Source organism: Cupressus sempervirens, chromosome 10, assembly GCF_028749045.1.
Source record: "Cupressus sempervirens isolate cs-2001-9-10 chromosome 10, ASM2874904v1, whole genome shotgun sequence".
Lineage (NCBI taxonomy): Eukaryota > Viridiplantae > Streptophyta > Pinopsida > Cupressales > Cupressaceae > Cupressus > Cupressus sempervirens.
In genome coordinates, this window is record NC_143127.1 from 452,175,798 (window position 1) to 452,192,680 (window position 16,883).

Here is a 16,883-nt window from a genome sequence, read left to right on the forward strand (position 1 = left end):
CAAACCAAGATGGAAAATATGGAGAAAACAAATGAATGCTTCTTAGCCATTAAGCTCTTCCATATGAACATCTAAATAGCTATTATAATTGCCTTTTCATGCTCATGAATACTAAAAAAGTAATTGTGTTCAATGATATGATATCTTAGTTAAGGGTAGGAAAATCGGGATTTTCGATTTACTTTACATAATTGATCATGCAAGCTAGAAAATCACACCAGAGAGCATCAAAGATAGCCAAGAAGCGTTGAGATGAGTAGTGTAGTCCATATGAATTGGACAAATGGATAAACCGGCAAAATTAGAAAGATGAATCAGAAGTATGAAAAACAACATAATTGGAATCTAGATAATCTATCAAGTCGAGCAGTGGGTGATTGGGCACATAGTGTTCATGTAAATCCCTTCTCGAGGTAGGTTTAGTGGCGACTAATGTTTCTATGATCAATAGAGGTCAGAATAACTCATAGTCGGATAGAGAGGTTGTTGGGAGGTACCCGTCATTTAGTCGACTGTGTAGTTGACAACTCTAACACCAAGATGCCCACGTGGCAAGACGAGATGGTGTACACATGCCTTATTCTGTGCAGGATAGGGCCATTTTCAGTAGAGAATGAGTGGGGATTACACTAGATCCAAATGCCTAGACTTGTACAGTACAGACCAGTTTCTACTTCTCTTGATGCGGTGTGATCTAAACCTTGATTTGTAATTAGTTATTTCTTTCAGTTGCATGATTAGCATTATACTTTATGCAATTACATTCTTGCTCATATGAAATGGTAGTTAAGATTTTGCTCTCCACTTTTTGGACTTGAATTGAAAGTTATGAACCATGATATTGAGATTTCTTTTGATCTTTAAGTGGCTAGGGTGTGTTTGTATGTTGCTAGATCTATGATGTAAAGTGGTGTTCTCTATCACGTTTATTTGTGGAAACATTGATAGGATATATAGAAGGAAGTAGACTGTAACCAATCAAAAAAAAGGAATTAGATTGTGAAGAACATGTCATTCTTCCTCTTGCATTGAAATTTTCATCATCTTACTTGCTATGTATGAGATTGGGGAACTTACCTTCAGGTGATGGGTGTCGAATGTGGACAGACAAGTAAGGGTAGAAGTGATGCTTCCCTCTTTCACTCTACTTGCCAGTATAAATCAGGTACTAAAATGCTTGGCCAAAGCTATGTGCATATATTTTCTAGATTAGAAATATTTAGACTTATGTGGAAAATAGTCTATATTACGGCTGCGCTAGATACCTCCTGCCTTTTTATTGTGTTGAGACTCATGGGCATTATAGGGTTGGGAATTCTACGTGTTAGGGAGGATCCCAAGGGAGTGCAAGGCTTCATGGATGGGCAAGAAAGCACCTCAACCTTTTTTTTATATCTTGTGTTTATCCTCTAATGATAATTATATGGCAAGAAGGCCATACATCACATTTTGTGCTCCTTCCTAGACTAAGCACACTTGCATAGATGAAACTGTCAATGCTTATTTATGATAAATGTATGTTTTGACATAATTTTTATTTGGAAATATTGTGGTGACGAGATGGGCATAAGGGCCTAGGTCACATGAATAGGAAAAGTGGATTCCCTAATCTTTTCAGGTAATTGGTGAGCATGCCTAGATGATCTACCTACCCAATGGGAACCCTTTGCTAGGTGGCACATATAACTAACTTATTTCAGTTACTTATGATCAATTTATGATCTAAAGATGAGCTGAGTTAAGAAATTACAGCTTAAAAGGTAATATCGACTCTTGATATTTGAATTGAAATGTTATCACCATAAGCTATTGACTTTGTGAATGAAATAAAAGCATTTTGAGTGTGTATGTATGAGTATGATAGGAAGTAGATATGAAGTGTCTACTAGTGGGAACAAATCCATGTGATATCAAGGTCCGATAAGCAAGCACAGGTATGCGTGTGCTATTATTTGATTTTAAGGTAGTATGCAACTTGGTTATTATTTTGTAATTTTAAAACACTGTGACATGATGCTACATGGGAGGATTATGATGAGATCTTCTAGAAACTTCCCCACCTCTTCCCAAAAACATAAATTATAGCTGGCTATTACTATTTCAAATTTTGAATACATTGTGATATGATGTTATTTGAGACTGTATGACGGCTACTTCTTTCATTATGGACGTTCCTTTATGTGAACAATTATGAGGTACATTGTGTGTAGGATACACATATAGTTTAATGCCTATTTATCTTAGTTACCAAATTCGTGCCCTAGAGGCTGGATTCGGATTCAGGTCAGATCCGGATCCGGATTCGTGCCTGGATTCATGCAGATCCGGGCAGGATCCTTGTTTTACACAATGGATTCGTCCGGATTCGTGGGCCACGAATCCACTATGTAAAACAAGGATCCTACCTGCATCTGCACGAATCCTGGGCATGAATCCTCAAGGATCGACGGGTTTAAGTGAGTCTAAGTTATTTAATATGACTTTTTTAAATTTTTTTTTTGCTTTCTAATGCTAAAATGACCTTATATATATATATATATATATATATATATATATATATATATATATATATATATATATATATATATATATATATATATATATATTCACGAATCCTAATTGGGAAAAAAAAAATCACAAATCCACATATCTTATTCACATGCCCGAATTGGATTCATATCCCGAATCGGTAACTAAGCTATTTATCATACACATATAGTTTAATGCCTATTTATCTACATTTATGTAGCCAAGAAAGAACATAAAACTCTGAGTTATTGTCTCTTTAAATGATGGCTGATTTTGCACTAAAGGTATGAGTGCTTTCCTATTATTGAAAGCTTGGCTTGTGACAAAAGATGGAAATATGTAATATAATGTAATCCAATTTGCATGTGTTATACAAGGGAAGAAAATAGGAAATGACAAGATCAGTTGATTGAGGAAAGATTATGATACGACAATGTCATAAGATGCTTGGAAAAATAGTTCAACATGGCAAGTATTAAAATGTAATTCATGGAAAATTTGTGAAAAATGTATCATATTGCTTGGGATTTCAAAAAAAAAGAGAATTAACAAATCTATGTTGAATATGTAATAGCATGATAATATATTTTCTACAAGTTGACATGTTCTTAGAGCACCTTGGGATGCAAGGTGTAGTGTAGCTTCTACTCCCTCTTTGTGGCCAGCAATACTCACTTTGTAAATGCGAGTTGATTTTCATTTATCTTCAAATTTGATGAACTTGAAAGTGATGAAGGACTAGCTTGAATCCTTCATTTAGCTTCTTGCGACCGGCTAGCCACGAAATGTGTTTCTACCAAGCATGGGTTTGTTCACTTATTTACTTTTAATTTTCCTTTCTTATGACCTTGTGGATACAATTTGAAATTTTTTGAACTTGATTTTGGGGTGGCTAGGATGTGAGTTCTATGTTACACTAAGGGAGTAGATTGCAAATATTTTACTTGCATCTAAACATTTGAATTAGTATGCACATAGGTGTATAGATTGGAAATACATTGTATGAAATAAATGATATTGAACAAGATATATGATATGAATTGATGCTATGAGAAGCATTTTATGGACCTTTATGGGAAGAGGAAATTTCTAGAAATTTATCTCTATGAACCTTTTTATATTAGTAACACACTGGTGAGTATATATGAGACATTGCATGAAACCTATTTTTATCAAAGCATATTATTGTGAACTTAATTGTGGACAAGTGAGAGGAGCTAAGCACCCTATGGTTGTGATTTCTATAGGTAGAATCCCACAAAAATATAAAGTTTTGTGGAAAGATCGGACATAGGGTCTGAGACACAATTGGAATGTTTTGAGAAAAGAACATACAAGCATTTGGGCCACATTTCCATTTCAAGATTTGCATGTGGACATGTAGTCCAGTGGCTTAGGAGATTGGGATACAGATAATGAGGTACCATGTTTATTATGACCTTGATGATCTTGATTGGATGTATTATGATCTTCCTTAGTATATTATGGTTGTACTACACATGTTGTATTGATTCCATATGATAATAAATTATCATGATGAATTGGGATGCTTATGTTTATATTAAGTGCACTTGTCTTACATTGACGAAATGTGAATGCTTAATCACATTAAAACAAAAGACTTGTTGGACTTCTATTTTTTTTTAGAGATGAAATACATTTCTATCATGAAGTGATTTTTAAATTCTATTGAAATATTATTGTGATAAGATGGGCATGAACGCCCAGGTCACATAAATGGAAACATAGATCCACTAATCCTTTCAAGTGATCGACTTTATTCATTTAATGAGTACCATATATTAGATGGTATGTATGAATGATTTAATTACTTGAGATAAAGTTATGCTAGTTAAAGAATTACAAGTCTTTGAATGATTATTTTTGCTCTTGAATATAAAACATCGAAAATTCTCTTATACAAGTTGTTGGTATGAGAAATGAACTAAAAATGTCGCATGTCTACTTGAGTGAGACAAGAACATGGAATAGAATATCCTAAATTCAAAGTGATGCTATGGCATGGTAAAGGGAGCACGGGTATGGTAAAGTAAACACAAGTAGGTGTGTGTTTCGCTTTTGATCTTATAGTATTGTGTAAGCATTTTCTGGAAAGCATTGAGATAAGGGAATGATAGGCTTTGATCTTGATTTCACCTCAGATTGTGATTCAAACTAGAATGAGATGATTTCATGATGCGATATATATACCTTGTATTGCGAATTTTCTTTTAAATGTTTTAAATTGCAAAGGTTCATAAAGGAAGATCAAACACAAGGGGAAGGGTATTTACATCCCTATTTTTGCTTAACTATAAAATATTCCTTACAGTTGTTGAGACCTCATGTGAAGTTGAGTTGATTGGTTAAGTAACTTAATCATTATGGTTTCATATGAAATGGAAGTGTTGGTTATTCATCATAATTTCATGGGAACTTGGAATAATGGTTTTGTTAGGATGTTATACGAAGGGCAAGTGGTTAAGCTAATATGATTATTTGATTTTGATTAAACAACTTGGATATATGCGATTGCCTTAATAAACTACTTTTGCAGGAACATGACGAAGGGGGAAAGCATTGCCAGAAAAGGAAAGGGCATGAGGGCACCACCTACCATTGAGCTAACATGTATGGGTACTAAACCACCTTGGTCAATGGAAAACAAGACTAGGCAAGCGAGGAGTATACCACATGATTACCGTGAGCTAACCAGGACAACATATATATCAATGTTACCAGCCTTGAACTCGGCTCGGACTCGGACTCGGACTCAGCAATTAAAAAACCCATGAAATTCAAAGATTTTTAAGGATTTTAAGGTTTTTCATGTATCATTTAGCCAATTAACATCAAATACACAATAATTGAGATAAATAGAAGCTACTTTGTACACATACACAACTTTCAATAGATCACTTAAGTATAAATGCAAATTTTTGAAAGAAATTACTTAAAGTTAACTAAATAACATAATAGAAATATAGTGTAACTGTCAAATGTCTACAGTATTCATGGTATATGCAATCTATGGAATCAAAAGTTCAAAACATATATCAAAATAAAGGCTCATAGTATCCTATATCCTCCTACGAGTATGCTACGATAGGTCATGGAAGACTCTAGAGCCATCCTCCCTCCTTGCGTGTGGTGTTGAACCTTAGTGACATACTCATCATGATCATCCTCCTCATCCTCATACTCATCCTCATAATTCGGGTCAAATCCATTACTCTCAGCCTCAGGGTCCTCACAAGATCTCCTCATGCTCTAGCCTCCTCCACTGCCATTGCCAATGCCTCTACCTCTCGATCCACCTAATCAACCAACTCCAAGTCTTCATCGCTAAAGAAAGGATCATCAACTTCCAACTTCATTTTGACCTCAAATAGCCCAGAGAAGTTGCAGGAGATAACATTGTTGAAGGCATGTTGAATCTTGAAATTTGGCTAAGCCTAGAATATTATGAAAACTCCCAAAATCTAGAATCTGCATTTTGACTCCTATGAAGTGGAAACCTATCTCAAACATCCTGACAGTATTTATACAAATATAACTTAAAAGTATAAGAAAGAAAATAAATGCAACTTATGCTTAAATGTTATATTTGTATAAATTATCCTACCTGAGCTGAAAAATGCCAATACTCCTCTTAAGTCTTCTTTATCTATTCTTTGTGTTTGAAAGTGATAGAATGACCTTTTTAGGTCTTAGTCATGCATTACAAACCAAAAAAAAAAGGAAATAACATTTTAACAGTTTTTTTTGCAACTTTATGGGCTTTGGTTGCCAACCAAGTTAGCCTAATGGGCTCGGCTGAGTCAGAGTCCAAAGGCAGCCAACCTCGTTTTAGCCGACTTGTCTCGGGATTCGCCAAGTCCTGCTCAGACTCGTTGAGTGTTTTAACATTGAGATATATATATATATATATATATATATATATATATATATATATATATATATATATATATATATATATATATATATATATATAAGAAATTGCTAAGCATAAATCGAGCTAAGAACAATTGTTTATATATTAATAAAGTAAAGTATCATTATGGTAAACGTATGAGTAAAAATATTATTTCCATTTTATGTCAATGTTTTAGTTATTATTTTCAACCTTGGCAATGTTCTTAATATTATTTTATATAATGTGCAGTCATATTCCTTATAATCTTCAGCAGGTTTTAATATTTATCGGTGGCCATGTTAATCATATGATATTGCCACATATGTTACTGATTGCTCTTTGTTTTGTAACTCTTTTTGACACCTTCTACCTCCTTGCTTGTAACCGAGCATGCAACCAAGAGAGACAAGATTTTATGTGTGATGGCTCTTAATGAAATCGCACCTACATTTCAGAGATATTATTCTAAAGTTCTTTCCATCACAATCACATATTGTTCTAAGACTCATTCTATATTATACCACAATCACATACTGTTCCACAATTCATATTAGAGGTTCCTCTTGCACATTGATTCTGCGACACTATCATGCCACACACGCAGTGTTGTGATTTATTATTGGAGGCTGCACATTGTTGGTTTCTACTCTATGATTGCAACCCCAGTGTCATGGGATAATAATACTTTGAATTCAATTACCACTAGGTGCCAAGAAGTCATGCCAAGCATACCAACTTCCTCTAGCACAAGGAAGAGAAATTACCTTCCCGGGTTGTGCATTCTCTGTGTGTCATTATTCTTTTTTTATTTTTTGTATGAGTCTGGAAGCTTTAGCTTGGAAGTTAAAACAAAGCAATGGTATCATAGTTAGAGCCTAGCTCTGAATGAAATGTTTATTTACTTATGTCTGATTTTGCAAATATGTACAAGAGTTGGATAATCTGTTGCAACCAGTAATAATTTTCTTTTCAGAATTTTTGTTTTAACTTGGAAGAGATCCAACCAGTGGAATACTCTTAAGGGGCGTCTTTTATATTGCCTCTGAGATAAGAGACAACACTCTCAGGAAGAGATTAGAAAACAATCATAAAGCATCATGAAACTTTTACATTGATGTTAGCCATAAGCCTAGGCTGGGCATTATGTATTTGGCTATGATTATACAATGTTTAGACAGCCACCCCCGGGAAATTCATCAAGGATGACCAACAAGGTTGAGATGAAGGGTGTGGACTAATAATCAATGAACAAAGGGTTATCCCTACATGATAAGAGAAAGAAATCAGTAACTAATAAACAAGTAATGAATATAAGCAACCTTACAAACTGAGTCAGCTCATGGTAGTCCAATGCATAGATCTTCTTTGTCATGTCGAGTGGTGGGTGATCATGTATATAGTGCCCACACAAATCCTTAGCCAAGGCAGGTTAGCAGCATGCTTGCTGCTGTGAGCACTAGAGGTCAAGGTTGCTAATAGTTGGTAGACAAGTTAATGGAAGGTGCCCATAGCCTAGCTGGTTGCCAAGCCGACACTCTAACACTAGGATGCTTAGTGGCGGGGCAGTGGGGTCCCAAGCCTAATCCCAGGGCAGGGAGGACTTTTTTCAGTTGAGATTGTGTAGGGATACTTAAGGGTCCATAGTTGGGAGATTAAGCCCTTGGCAATGCTTCTACTCTCCACCAGATGCCAAGACTTGCAGAATACAAGGATATGATCAGCAAGCAAAATAACTTCTTGTCAGGTACTTTACCTTTATGTTTTTCGCATTTCCAGTTGATGTTTGTTTAGGTGGTTAATGTAGTTAAATCAATTATTCTTTTCAATAGACCAGTATTCAATTAATTTGTTATATCCATTGTTCTTTCATTTGAATATATAATTAGATCTTATAACTGTTATTCATGTGAATCTGAAATAAAACGTTTATTCTTTTTTTAGTTAATTTAAACCAATTATACAGGATGGAAAATTGCATGTTACAGATCCCTTTCTTTTGAATACTTGGGGTAGTTGTTATAACTGTTTACATGTGAATATGAAAGATATTGTTTATGTGTTTATAATTAATTGTTTATTTAGAAGTGGGAAAAATTAGCATGTTACAGTGAAGGTAATTTGTATGCTCTAATATCAGATTCTGATCACAGCACTTCTCTGTAACTATGTTAAAGATGATTGCAGTAAATGTAATGGCACTGCCTGTTCGGTATGTGTTTTTCAAAGGCAACAATATCTCTCTAATATTTATATTGTGGATGACGTATGAAGAGACATGTCCCTACAACTACTCCAACAACTACTAGATCAACTTTTAGAAATTCGAATTGAGTATCACTACTCTAAGGATACATCTTCCTTCTTAAGCATACTTTATACAAGAGCAAGCACTTGTATCGAATTTCTAAATCTTAAGATTAGTAATGATGAATTAGTTAGGGAGTATTTATATTTTATAAGCAATCACTAAAGATGGTTGATACTAATCATTCTCTACTTTAATCCATGTGTTTTTTCATTGAAAAATATTGTTCCACATATGCGAAATATGAGATCGACTCTTATCATACTATGTATTTAAATGCAAATGCAATGAAGTCAGTCCATAACAAAGGTATTAGGAAAATCAATCCTTTTCTCATGAGCCACACATAGACTCTGTGAGCAAAATTTATAATAGACTTTTCACCCACACACACTGTAGCAAAAACTTTCAGTAAATCACCATTTGGCCCACTTTGCTATCCAATCTATGTTTGATCACTGATTTTTCTTCTGTTCCCTGAAACAATTATTGAACTGCCAGTTTTTTTCCTCTAATTGCTCACACGATTCTAAATGGCATTTCTACAAACTGCATGTTCTTCATCATTCTTTTAAAATTTGTGTAAAATGTTTGCTTTTTGAATTTTCCATCAAAATCGCATTTTTAAATTGCAGATTTGGATTTCCGAAATTAGCGAAAATTGGACCAATTACGGTGCACTCAAGGGAGCTCATTTTTCAGTAAATATCTATATTATTCCCTTTTGATTAAGACCGAATTGCTGCTTAATGGCCCCAACACCTGCATATTTTGAAGAGCTTGGAGGTTGGTTCAAAGTGATGAAATTTTGAAAAATGACATGTGCCACCAAGGTCTATGTGGCCTTTGCCCTGCTGAAGACTACAACCCCGAAACCTCAACCATGATTTTAAAATGTAGAACATAAAAAATGTTACGAAGCACACTGAATGAATAAGTAGTTTTATTTTCCTTTAACTGGCACTGTTAAGGCTAAGGATTTGCACCCTATTAAACTATACTAGTTTAACAATCCTGCCTAACATGGGAGTCATTTCTGTATGTGAGACATGCGTACCCAGAAATGAAACCTCCAGATTCTAGGCCGGTTCCTATTGGATAATCTCTGGTTAATATATGAAACTACTTTAAACTTATGGGGAAAAGAGTTAGAATTGCTAGAAATGAACTTATAATTTGTAACTTAAACTAAAGAACCAGGTGATACACCAAATGTGACAGGAAAACTGAGAAAATAATGGTTTTCTTAAGAAGACTATATGAACTCTATAACTAGAGATAAAACACTTCTATTCTGTATAGATATGCATTAATATTTCATAATAAGGTCCTTAAACAGATTAGCAAGGAAGATAAATTCTTCACATGAAAACCAAATTTAACTTAGACACAAATTATAACCTACATATAACATACACTCCTGCAACAAGGTAATAGATGAGACAAAAGAAAATAAGGAATTATTAACTCACGTATATCTCTCATCAATCATGCATTTGACACAAAAACATAGGAAGAAAGAAGGCTTGAATCTGATAGAAAACTGCTCCAAAATGCTGCCAGTATTTACTAGTCGCCAAAAGAGTTACAAAATTTTGCATGAAAACTGCCAAGGACATAAAAATTGTCACGAGAGCCTCCCTCTGCATAATCCGAACCTCCTAAATGATTTCAGAAATTTTTCTAAATACAATCCCAACCTGGGTCGAATTCAGAAAAACAGGCTACAAAAAGGGAGTCAAAACTTATCAAGAAGATGACTCAGTTTGTAACAACTGCACTAAGTCATAATGAGACCCATGACTCATGTCAAAATCCCCCAAAATACTCTAACTGGTCATAAAAGACCTCTGAAAAGCTTAGTCAAAGTCTAAATTCGACCTAAAAATAAAACCCTACAATCTCTCCTCAATAATTCAAAATACCAAGTCTTCAGCTACTATTTATCCTCCTTTTTCTCCTCCAAACACCTGTCATAACTAATTTGAAATCCCTAAGTTCAAGATTTGAAAAAGATATATGACTTTGAAAATGTCTATACATTTGCATTTAATTAAACAAGATTATAAAATGGTTTATAAAATACCAATAAATAATCCTATTCAAAATGCAAATATTTACAAAAAAAAACCTAAGTGTTAAAATGCTAACACTTAACTCTTCCACCCTCATGACATAAAACATTATAAAAAAAAACTTCTTCTAAGTCGACGGACTTCACATTTTATACAAAAGGAGAAAGGAAAAAAAAAAAACGTTTTACTACCCTAATCTTCTTTATTTTCATCGCCTTCATTTTGGAGAGCTGAGAACTTGAGGGAAAACTGCGGCAAGGGTTTTGAAGATACTTTGAACATTTACTGCAGCCGCCATGAATGGAAAATTTTTCTTCCTTGCTGAAGCTGATATGACTGGAAGTCGTTTAGTAGAGAGGTAATATTGTTTCTTTACAACCAGCTAATAATTTGATTTAAGCTGCCATTCGAATTTGTTGTAACTGTTTGTGATAAATCTGTTTGTGCCTTGGAGACGCCAGTCTTGTCTTTTATCTGCTGTTTTTTTTTACATGTTTAACAACATTTTGGAGAAGCTGCCATTCGGATTTAAAAAAGGAAATTTTGGTGAAGCTTTGACGGTGATTTGTGACTTGAACCTGTAGCTTTCTGGGCATTTTTTAAAGCCTTCTTTTCATATGCTAAAACTTTGAATGTTGTGATGGAAGTAAGAGGGTTTTGCTGGTAAAACAAAACGCAGATTTCTCTGCATTTTGGGTATCTTTCGTGCTGAACAGTAGCATATTTCTTCTGATTTTGATGCCGGGGACTTAGCTGGCCACCATGAAAGGATATGCAAGGGTTTCCACAACTTGATTTTGAAAACTTTTAAACATTTTCGAGCTTTTCTCTTCAAATTAGTTTATAGTAAGAATCTCCTTGAATATTTGCTTTTATTTTCCCTAATAAAAATCTGGATGAACCTCAGCAAAATTATGAAAGGTTCTCTCCTTGTAAATGTAGCCATGGCTGTAGGAAAACTTGTTTAATTTAAAGCTCTCTTTTCTTCAGATCAGTTTTTTCCATTGTCCCCTTGAGCTGAGCTTGAATTTGTAGCTTCTTGTTTTTCTGTTGTTCTTCTACTTTCATATGATCGTTGCATTTTGGAGCTTGAATCTCAACTCCTAAAATATTAGTAGGATGTCATATATGAAGCTATTTGATAGTGTATTGCTGCATTCTTGTGACTTTGGACCTGTTTTCTTGTCATTTGTCCATGCTCTGCTGGAGACTCTTCTTTCTACAGAATTTCAGCATTCATTTTAACATGGTCACGCTGTGCTTGTAACTCCAGCCTTTTGCTTTTTTTTAGATGATTTTTAACTGCTGATTGCTTTCCATGCTAAGTTTCTAACCACAGTCTTAGTAATTCACTCAGAATCAGTCAAATAAGACCTTTAAGGAAGTCTTGCACGATATAGGTCTTCATCACAATGCCCATATTGTGTAGCCATTAGGCCTGGATATTTAGAATTGTTCCAATAGATGCACAGATTTTAACATATTTATAAATACCGTTTAAAAGGCATTTTGGCAATTCTTCTTATCTCTGAACATACCTAATCTGTTGCTTCTGGATATTCATTTAAGACTTGATATTTGGTTAATTTCCCCCATAGCTTAAAATTTGCATCTCAAACTCTTTTGCTGCTTGGACCAATCATATGTGCTGTTTTTACACAGTGCTTAAGTGAGTTTTCTTTATTATTCCAAAGACATTGAGATATAATTTATATATCCACCTTTGGGGTCTGTATCAAGACTTTTCCTTTGATCCATTTCACACTCTCCTGTGTCTATCAAAATAAAGGTGGATTTTGCTGAAGATGTTTGATTTTACTCTGTAAGTATACTTTACTTTTTTCACAAATCTGAAAAGCCATACTAGTAGTGCTCTGTAGTATCTTCATACTGATCTTTAAGCATTTCCTATGAGAAATTTTGCAGCTTGTCTTATTTATTTTCAGAAAATCTTACTCACTGAATACGGTCATAATCTGTAGCTGTTGTCTCCACCATGAGTTCTTTGTCGCAGTGCTCTGTTTTTCAGCAACTCACTCTTTCTTTTCCTGATATTTGGAATAGTATCTCATGAGATTCGAACACAGGCTCGTGACACTCACAAAATACTTCTCCGTAATTTGTATATGAAAATCTAGAATACACTTGTTATTTTTTGTATGTATTCAAAAATAAGAAGAATATGATGTGTGCGAGTATGTGGTTATAGATAACTAGTCATTGCTTAGATCATAAAGATCTAACCCCACCTCTTTCTCTTGCAGGGAAACGAAGAACCTGGAGCTTACTGGATCAAAAACTGAACCATGAGTGACAATACAGCAGCAGAGAACATCTAACCAGTCAAAGTCTGAAAGGCAATGACTGGTTATCTCTGACTTTCTCTCATATATTTTATTTCTCTTGTTCTTAGTACGTATGAAAGATAGCAATTGTATTCTCGATTTGTGTGAGATACTTTGCCTTCATTATTTCATCATTATGTGTGAAATATCAAATGTATATTCATGAAATGAATGATACAAGGACATTTATATTCTTTCAAATATCAAATGAAAGTGTTTTCAGCAAATAAAATTTGAATTTTCAGAACTTAATTTTAACATGTGTTAAAATTAAGTAACAGGCACTTAAATTAGAAAAGAAATATTTTTACATTTTATTTCTTTTTTATGATTTTTTCTGAGTGAAGAAAGCTTTTTGCTACAATGATTACATCTATGAATAGCCTATTGACAATCATATTGCATTTTTTTGTGTTGTTTCCACCACAGGATATTTTGGAACCCCAGTTGAGATTGTCATATACTACAAGATAATATAGCACAGAAAACCTATATATAATAAGAGCCTGCACATCAAGCACTTATCCCTTACAAGCAAAAGAATCAATGTAACCATTAAATTAAATATGCATTGTGATGATTAATCAGCCTTAAACAGGTTCACAGGCACATAAAACAAGAGTACAATAACAACCAAAAATATTATTAAGTTGGAACAGAAATTAGATATGTAATTATTAAGTTATGTAACTTTATGGATGCTCGTGTTATTTGCGCAAACTGTCATTATAATTGGCTATTACAAAATACACATGCAAGGTAGTTGTTTCATCAGTCATTTAAGTACCTCCTCCCTTAGCAATAAGGTAAAACAGCGTCCTGAGCGCCCTGCTCTGGCAGTACGACCAGCACGGTGAACATATGTCTTTGTAAACTTAGGCATGTCATAATTGACCACATTCATCACACCTTCCACATCCATCCCACGGGTAAATACATCAGAAGCAACAAGAACTTGCACATTTCCCGCTCTGAATGAGTTCAACACTTTACTGTATCCAAACAACAAATTGTAAGCAATGGACTGAACTCTAACTAAGGATACAATAATGACATTGTTTTTCGCCAAAACTTGATTATCCTTGATAAGCACAGAGCTTCCCAATGAAAAAGAAATATTCCATCTTCACCCATCAAAATACACAGCTTGTATAAAAATACACAAATAATTTCTCTATTCTACTCATTCTAATCAAATTGTGGAAATGCAAAGCCAATTATCATCCACATGAATAAATTGCAAACATGATAGACACATTTGCAAAATAAACATTTTGAATAGCATAGCAGACAACAGTTAACAATATTTGTTTTACCTATCAAGTTTACCTTCGTAAGGATTGATGGTGTTCTCGTGAAAACTCGGTGATCCTAAATGGCAAGCCCTCGAAAGAGTTAAGTAGTGTGCTTAACCTATGGGTAGAAACCACAGAAGACGTAAAAATAACTGTTTGCTCCCCTTGCAAGCGCTGTAGTAAAGCTACTAAATACAGAGGCTTCAGCTTTGATTCGCAAGTCTGCCATGAAAAAAATAACTGGTCTTTTATGAGTATTCTTCCACTGAATATAAATTCACATATTCATACTACAAGCTCTGAAATACAAGTCTATTCAAAAATAACGCAATGAAATTAACTTTTAAGAAGTTAGTAGTACTTAAAGATCAACAATTTGTTCGTTCAATATTATATGTTTCCAATTAGCTAATTCAATGAGATAGATTTTATTAATTACAATATAAAAGTAGAAACAAAATACACCATACCACTATATAATTTTCGAGTTGTTCAGGAAGCATGTAGCGCTTTTTAGAACTGTTAAACGACAAGAACAAGGGCTGATGGAGAGCAAGCTGAGCAAGTTTGCTAGGATCTCTAGTCAGTGTAGCAGATAAAATCATCTTCATAACTCTAGGATAGGTTTTATCCTTGAATCCTCTTTCCACACCACTATCATAAAGAAGATAACACCAAGCAGCAGAAATGACATCATAAATGTCAAATAAACTCTCTAATGAAGGGGAAATCAAAATCACAACCCTTATAACAAGAAAAAGTAGATAGTAAATGCTGGAAAATTAACTCACTCAATACTATTTCTTACCCTCTTCTATGGGTTGTTATGGAACCTAGGCTTGTACGAATGTCTCCACAGCCATTTAATTTTACTGCACTTAGTACATTAGGAAGCCAATCTTGATATGCTTCCCTAAGTAGCCTGTCAGTTTCATCAACCACCTACAGATATTTCAAGCATATATAATTTTAGTTTCAGATTTTGAGATCATACTGTTTAGTCCGATCATCTTATTGGCTGATATGAGTTTTAAAATATTGAGTAAAGAAAACTTGTACCAGTAAATAAGATGCAATTAAAAAAAATTAAATGTTGACCATGAATTCAAATAATGAAAAACATGTAGAATTGCATAGTTTCCATATTAATCTTTCTTCAGGTTCTTTTCCAACACTTGCAGTGTAAAAGATAAGTTCATTATTAAAATAAAAGCTTGTTCTTGGCCGCCATAAAACTTCTATTCATTCTCAAAAATGCCTTCAGTGTACTCCCAAGAAACCCTTAAGTGCCTCCATGACTGGTTCAAATGAATTCTGTCAACTTCAACAAAATGGAAGCTAAATACAGGTCTTTCTTTTAGTACTTAAGAAAGTAGACAAAAATACTTAATTACAAAATATACAATGAGAAACCCAACTAGGAAATCATTACTATCAATGATGCATGTGGGCAACCAAATCTGGAACGATGACAAACTGTTCATAACATGTATTTCACTGTTTCTATTTCATTTGAAATAGATTTTCTAACTCTTCTCCCTTAATTCAAATTAATATGTTTTCAACAATAGGAATCAACATGAATTTCAACACTTCATACTAAGGTCGCTCTCATACAAAGGTTGCTTATTCTCTCTCAAGCCAATATTTCTGTGATTCTATCAGATTTCAGATATGCTCTTATAAATTTCCCTCTGTTAGTTGATTCATGTTTATAATCGAATCACATTACTTTTAATTACAATTTGTGAGCAACAGGCTATGCCCTTCAGAATTGTACTCACTCCAACAGATCAATATACAATTAGCAAATAATCTCAAATTTCTGCACTGCTAATACACTCTGCATCCTTCTTATGGATTTCCTTTGCTCACAACATTCTGCTCGCACATAATGAATTCCCAATGCATATACAGTTTGACCAACCTTCCATCCATATCGGATCTCCCACACTACTGTCGGAAAATGTAATAACATAAAGCCTGGTGCTGCAATTGATAAACTTGCACAAGGTTGAGATACCAGAGTTCTCAGCTATCGTTTTAAGCATCCAGATTTGGTTTCATGTTGGTTTGGTGAAGGCATTTGGTTTCACTATCAATGCAGATATATCCCTTATCATCAAGACACTTCAGTATGCATATAATACTTCTGTGCAGATGATGCTTCTCCCTTAGCTCTACTGTATCCATGACTTTCTATAGACAAAGGATTAAGTTATGTGTACAAGGATTTCAATTTTAATCTACAACGATTAGAACAGTACTAGATCTATGTCAATTTTTTGTTTCCAAATTTTCAGACATTATACACCTTGATGTTTATCAACTATATACTAGTTTATGCAGGGCAACACTACTGTGGCCAGCTGACCCAAGACAGCAAGCATCCGATCTGTGAGGAAATGGAGTACAAAT

At 34.2% G+C, this 16,883-nt stretch overlaps 1 protein-coding gene across 7 annotated transcripts in view; it reads right to left on the reverse strand.

Moving 5' to 3' along the window:
• Positions 1 to 16,883, reverse strand: part of RH1 (RNA helicase 1) — a 124,027-nt gene that overhangs the window by 48,095 nt on the left and 59,049 nt on the right. For all 7 annotated transcript variants that reach the window (XM_089804752.1, XM_089804758.1, XM_089804754.1 and 4 more), the window contains exons 5-8: positions 15,274 to 15,407; positions 14,936 to 15,119; positions 14,500 to 14,687; positions 13,958 to 14,162 (exon numbers count right to left, since the gene is read on the reverse strand). In XM_089804752.1, the coding sequence (XP_089660878.1) occupies positions 13,958 to 14,162; positions 14,500 to 14,687; positions 14,936 to 15,119; positions 15,274 to 15,407 (711 nt within the window). The remainder of the gene's footprint in view (positions 1 to 13,957; positions 14,163 to 14,499; positions 14,688 to 14,935; positions 15,120 to 15,273; positions 15,408 to 16,883) is intronic.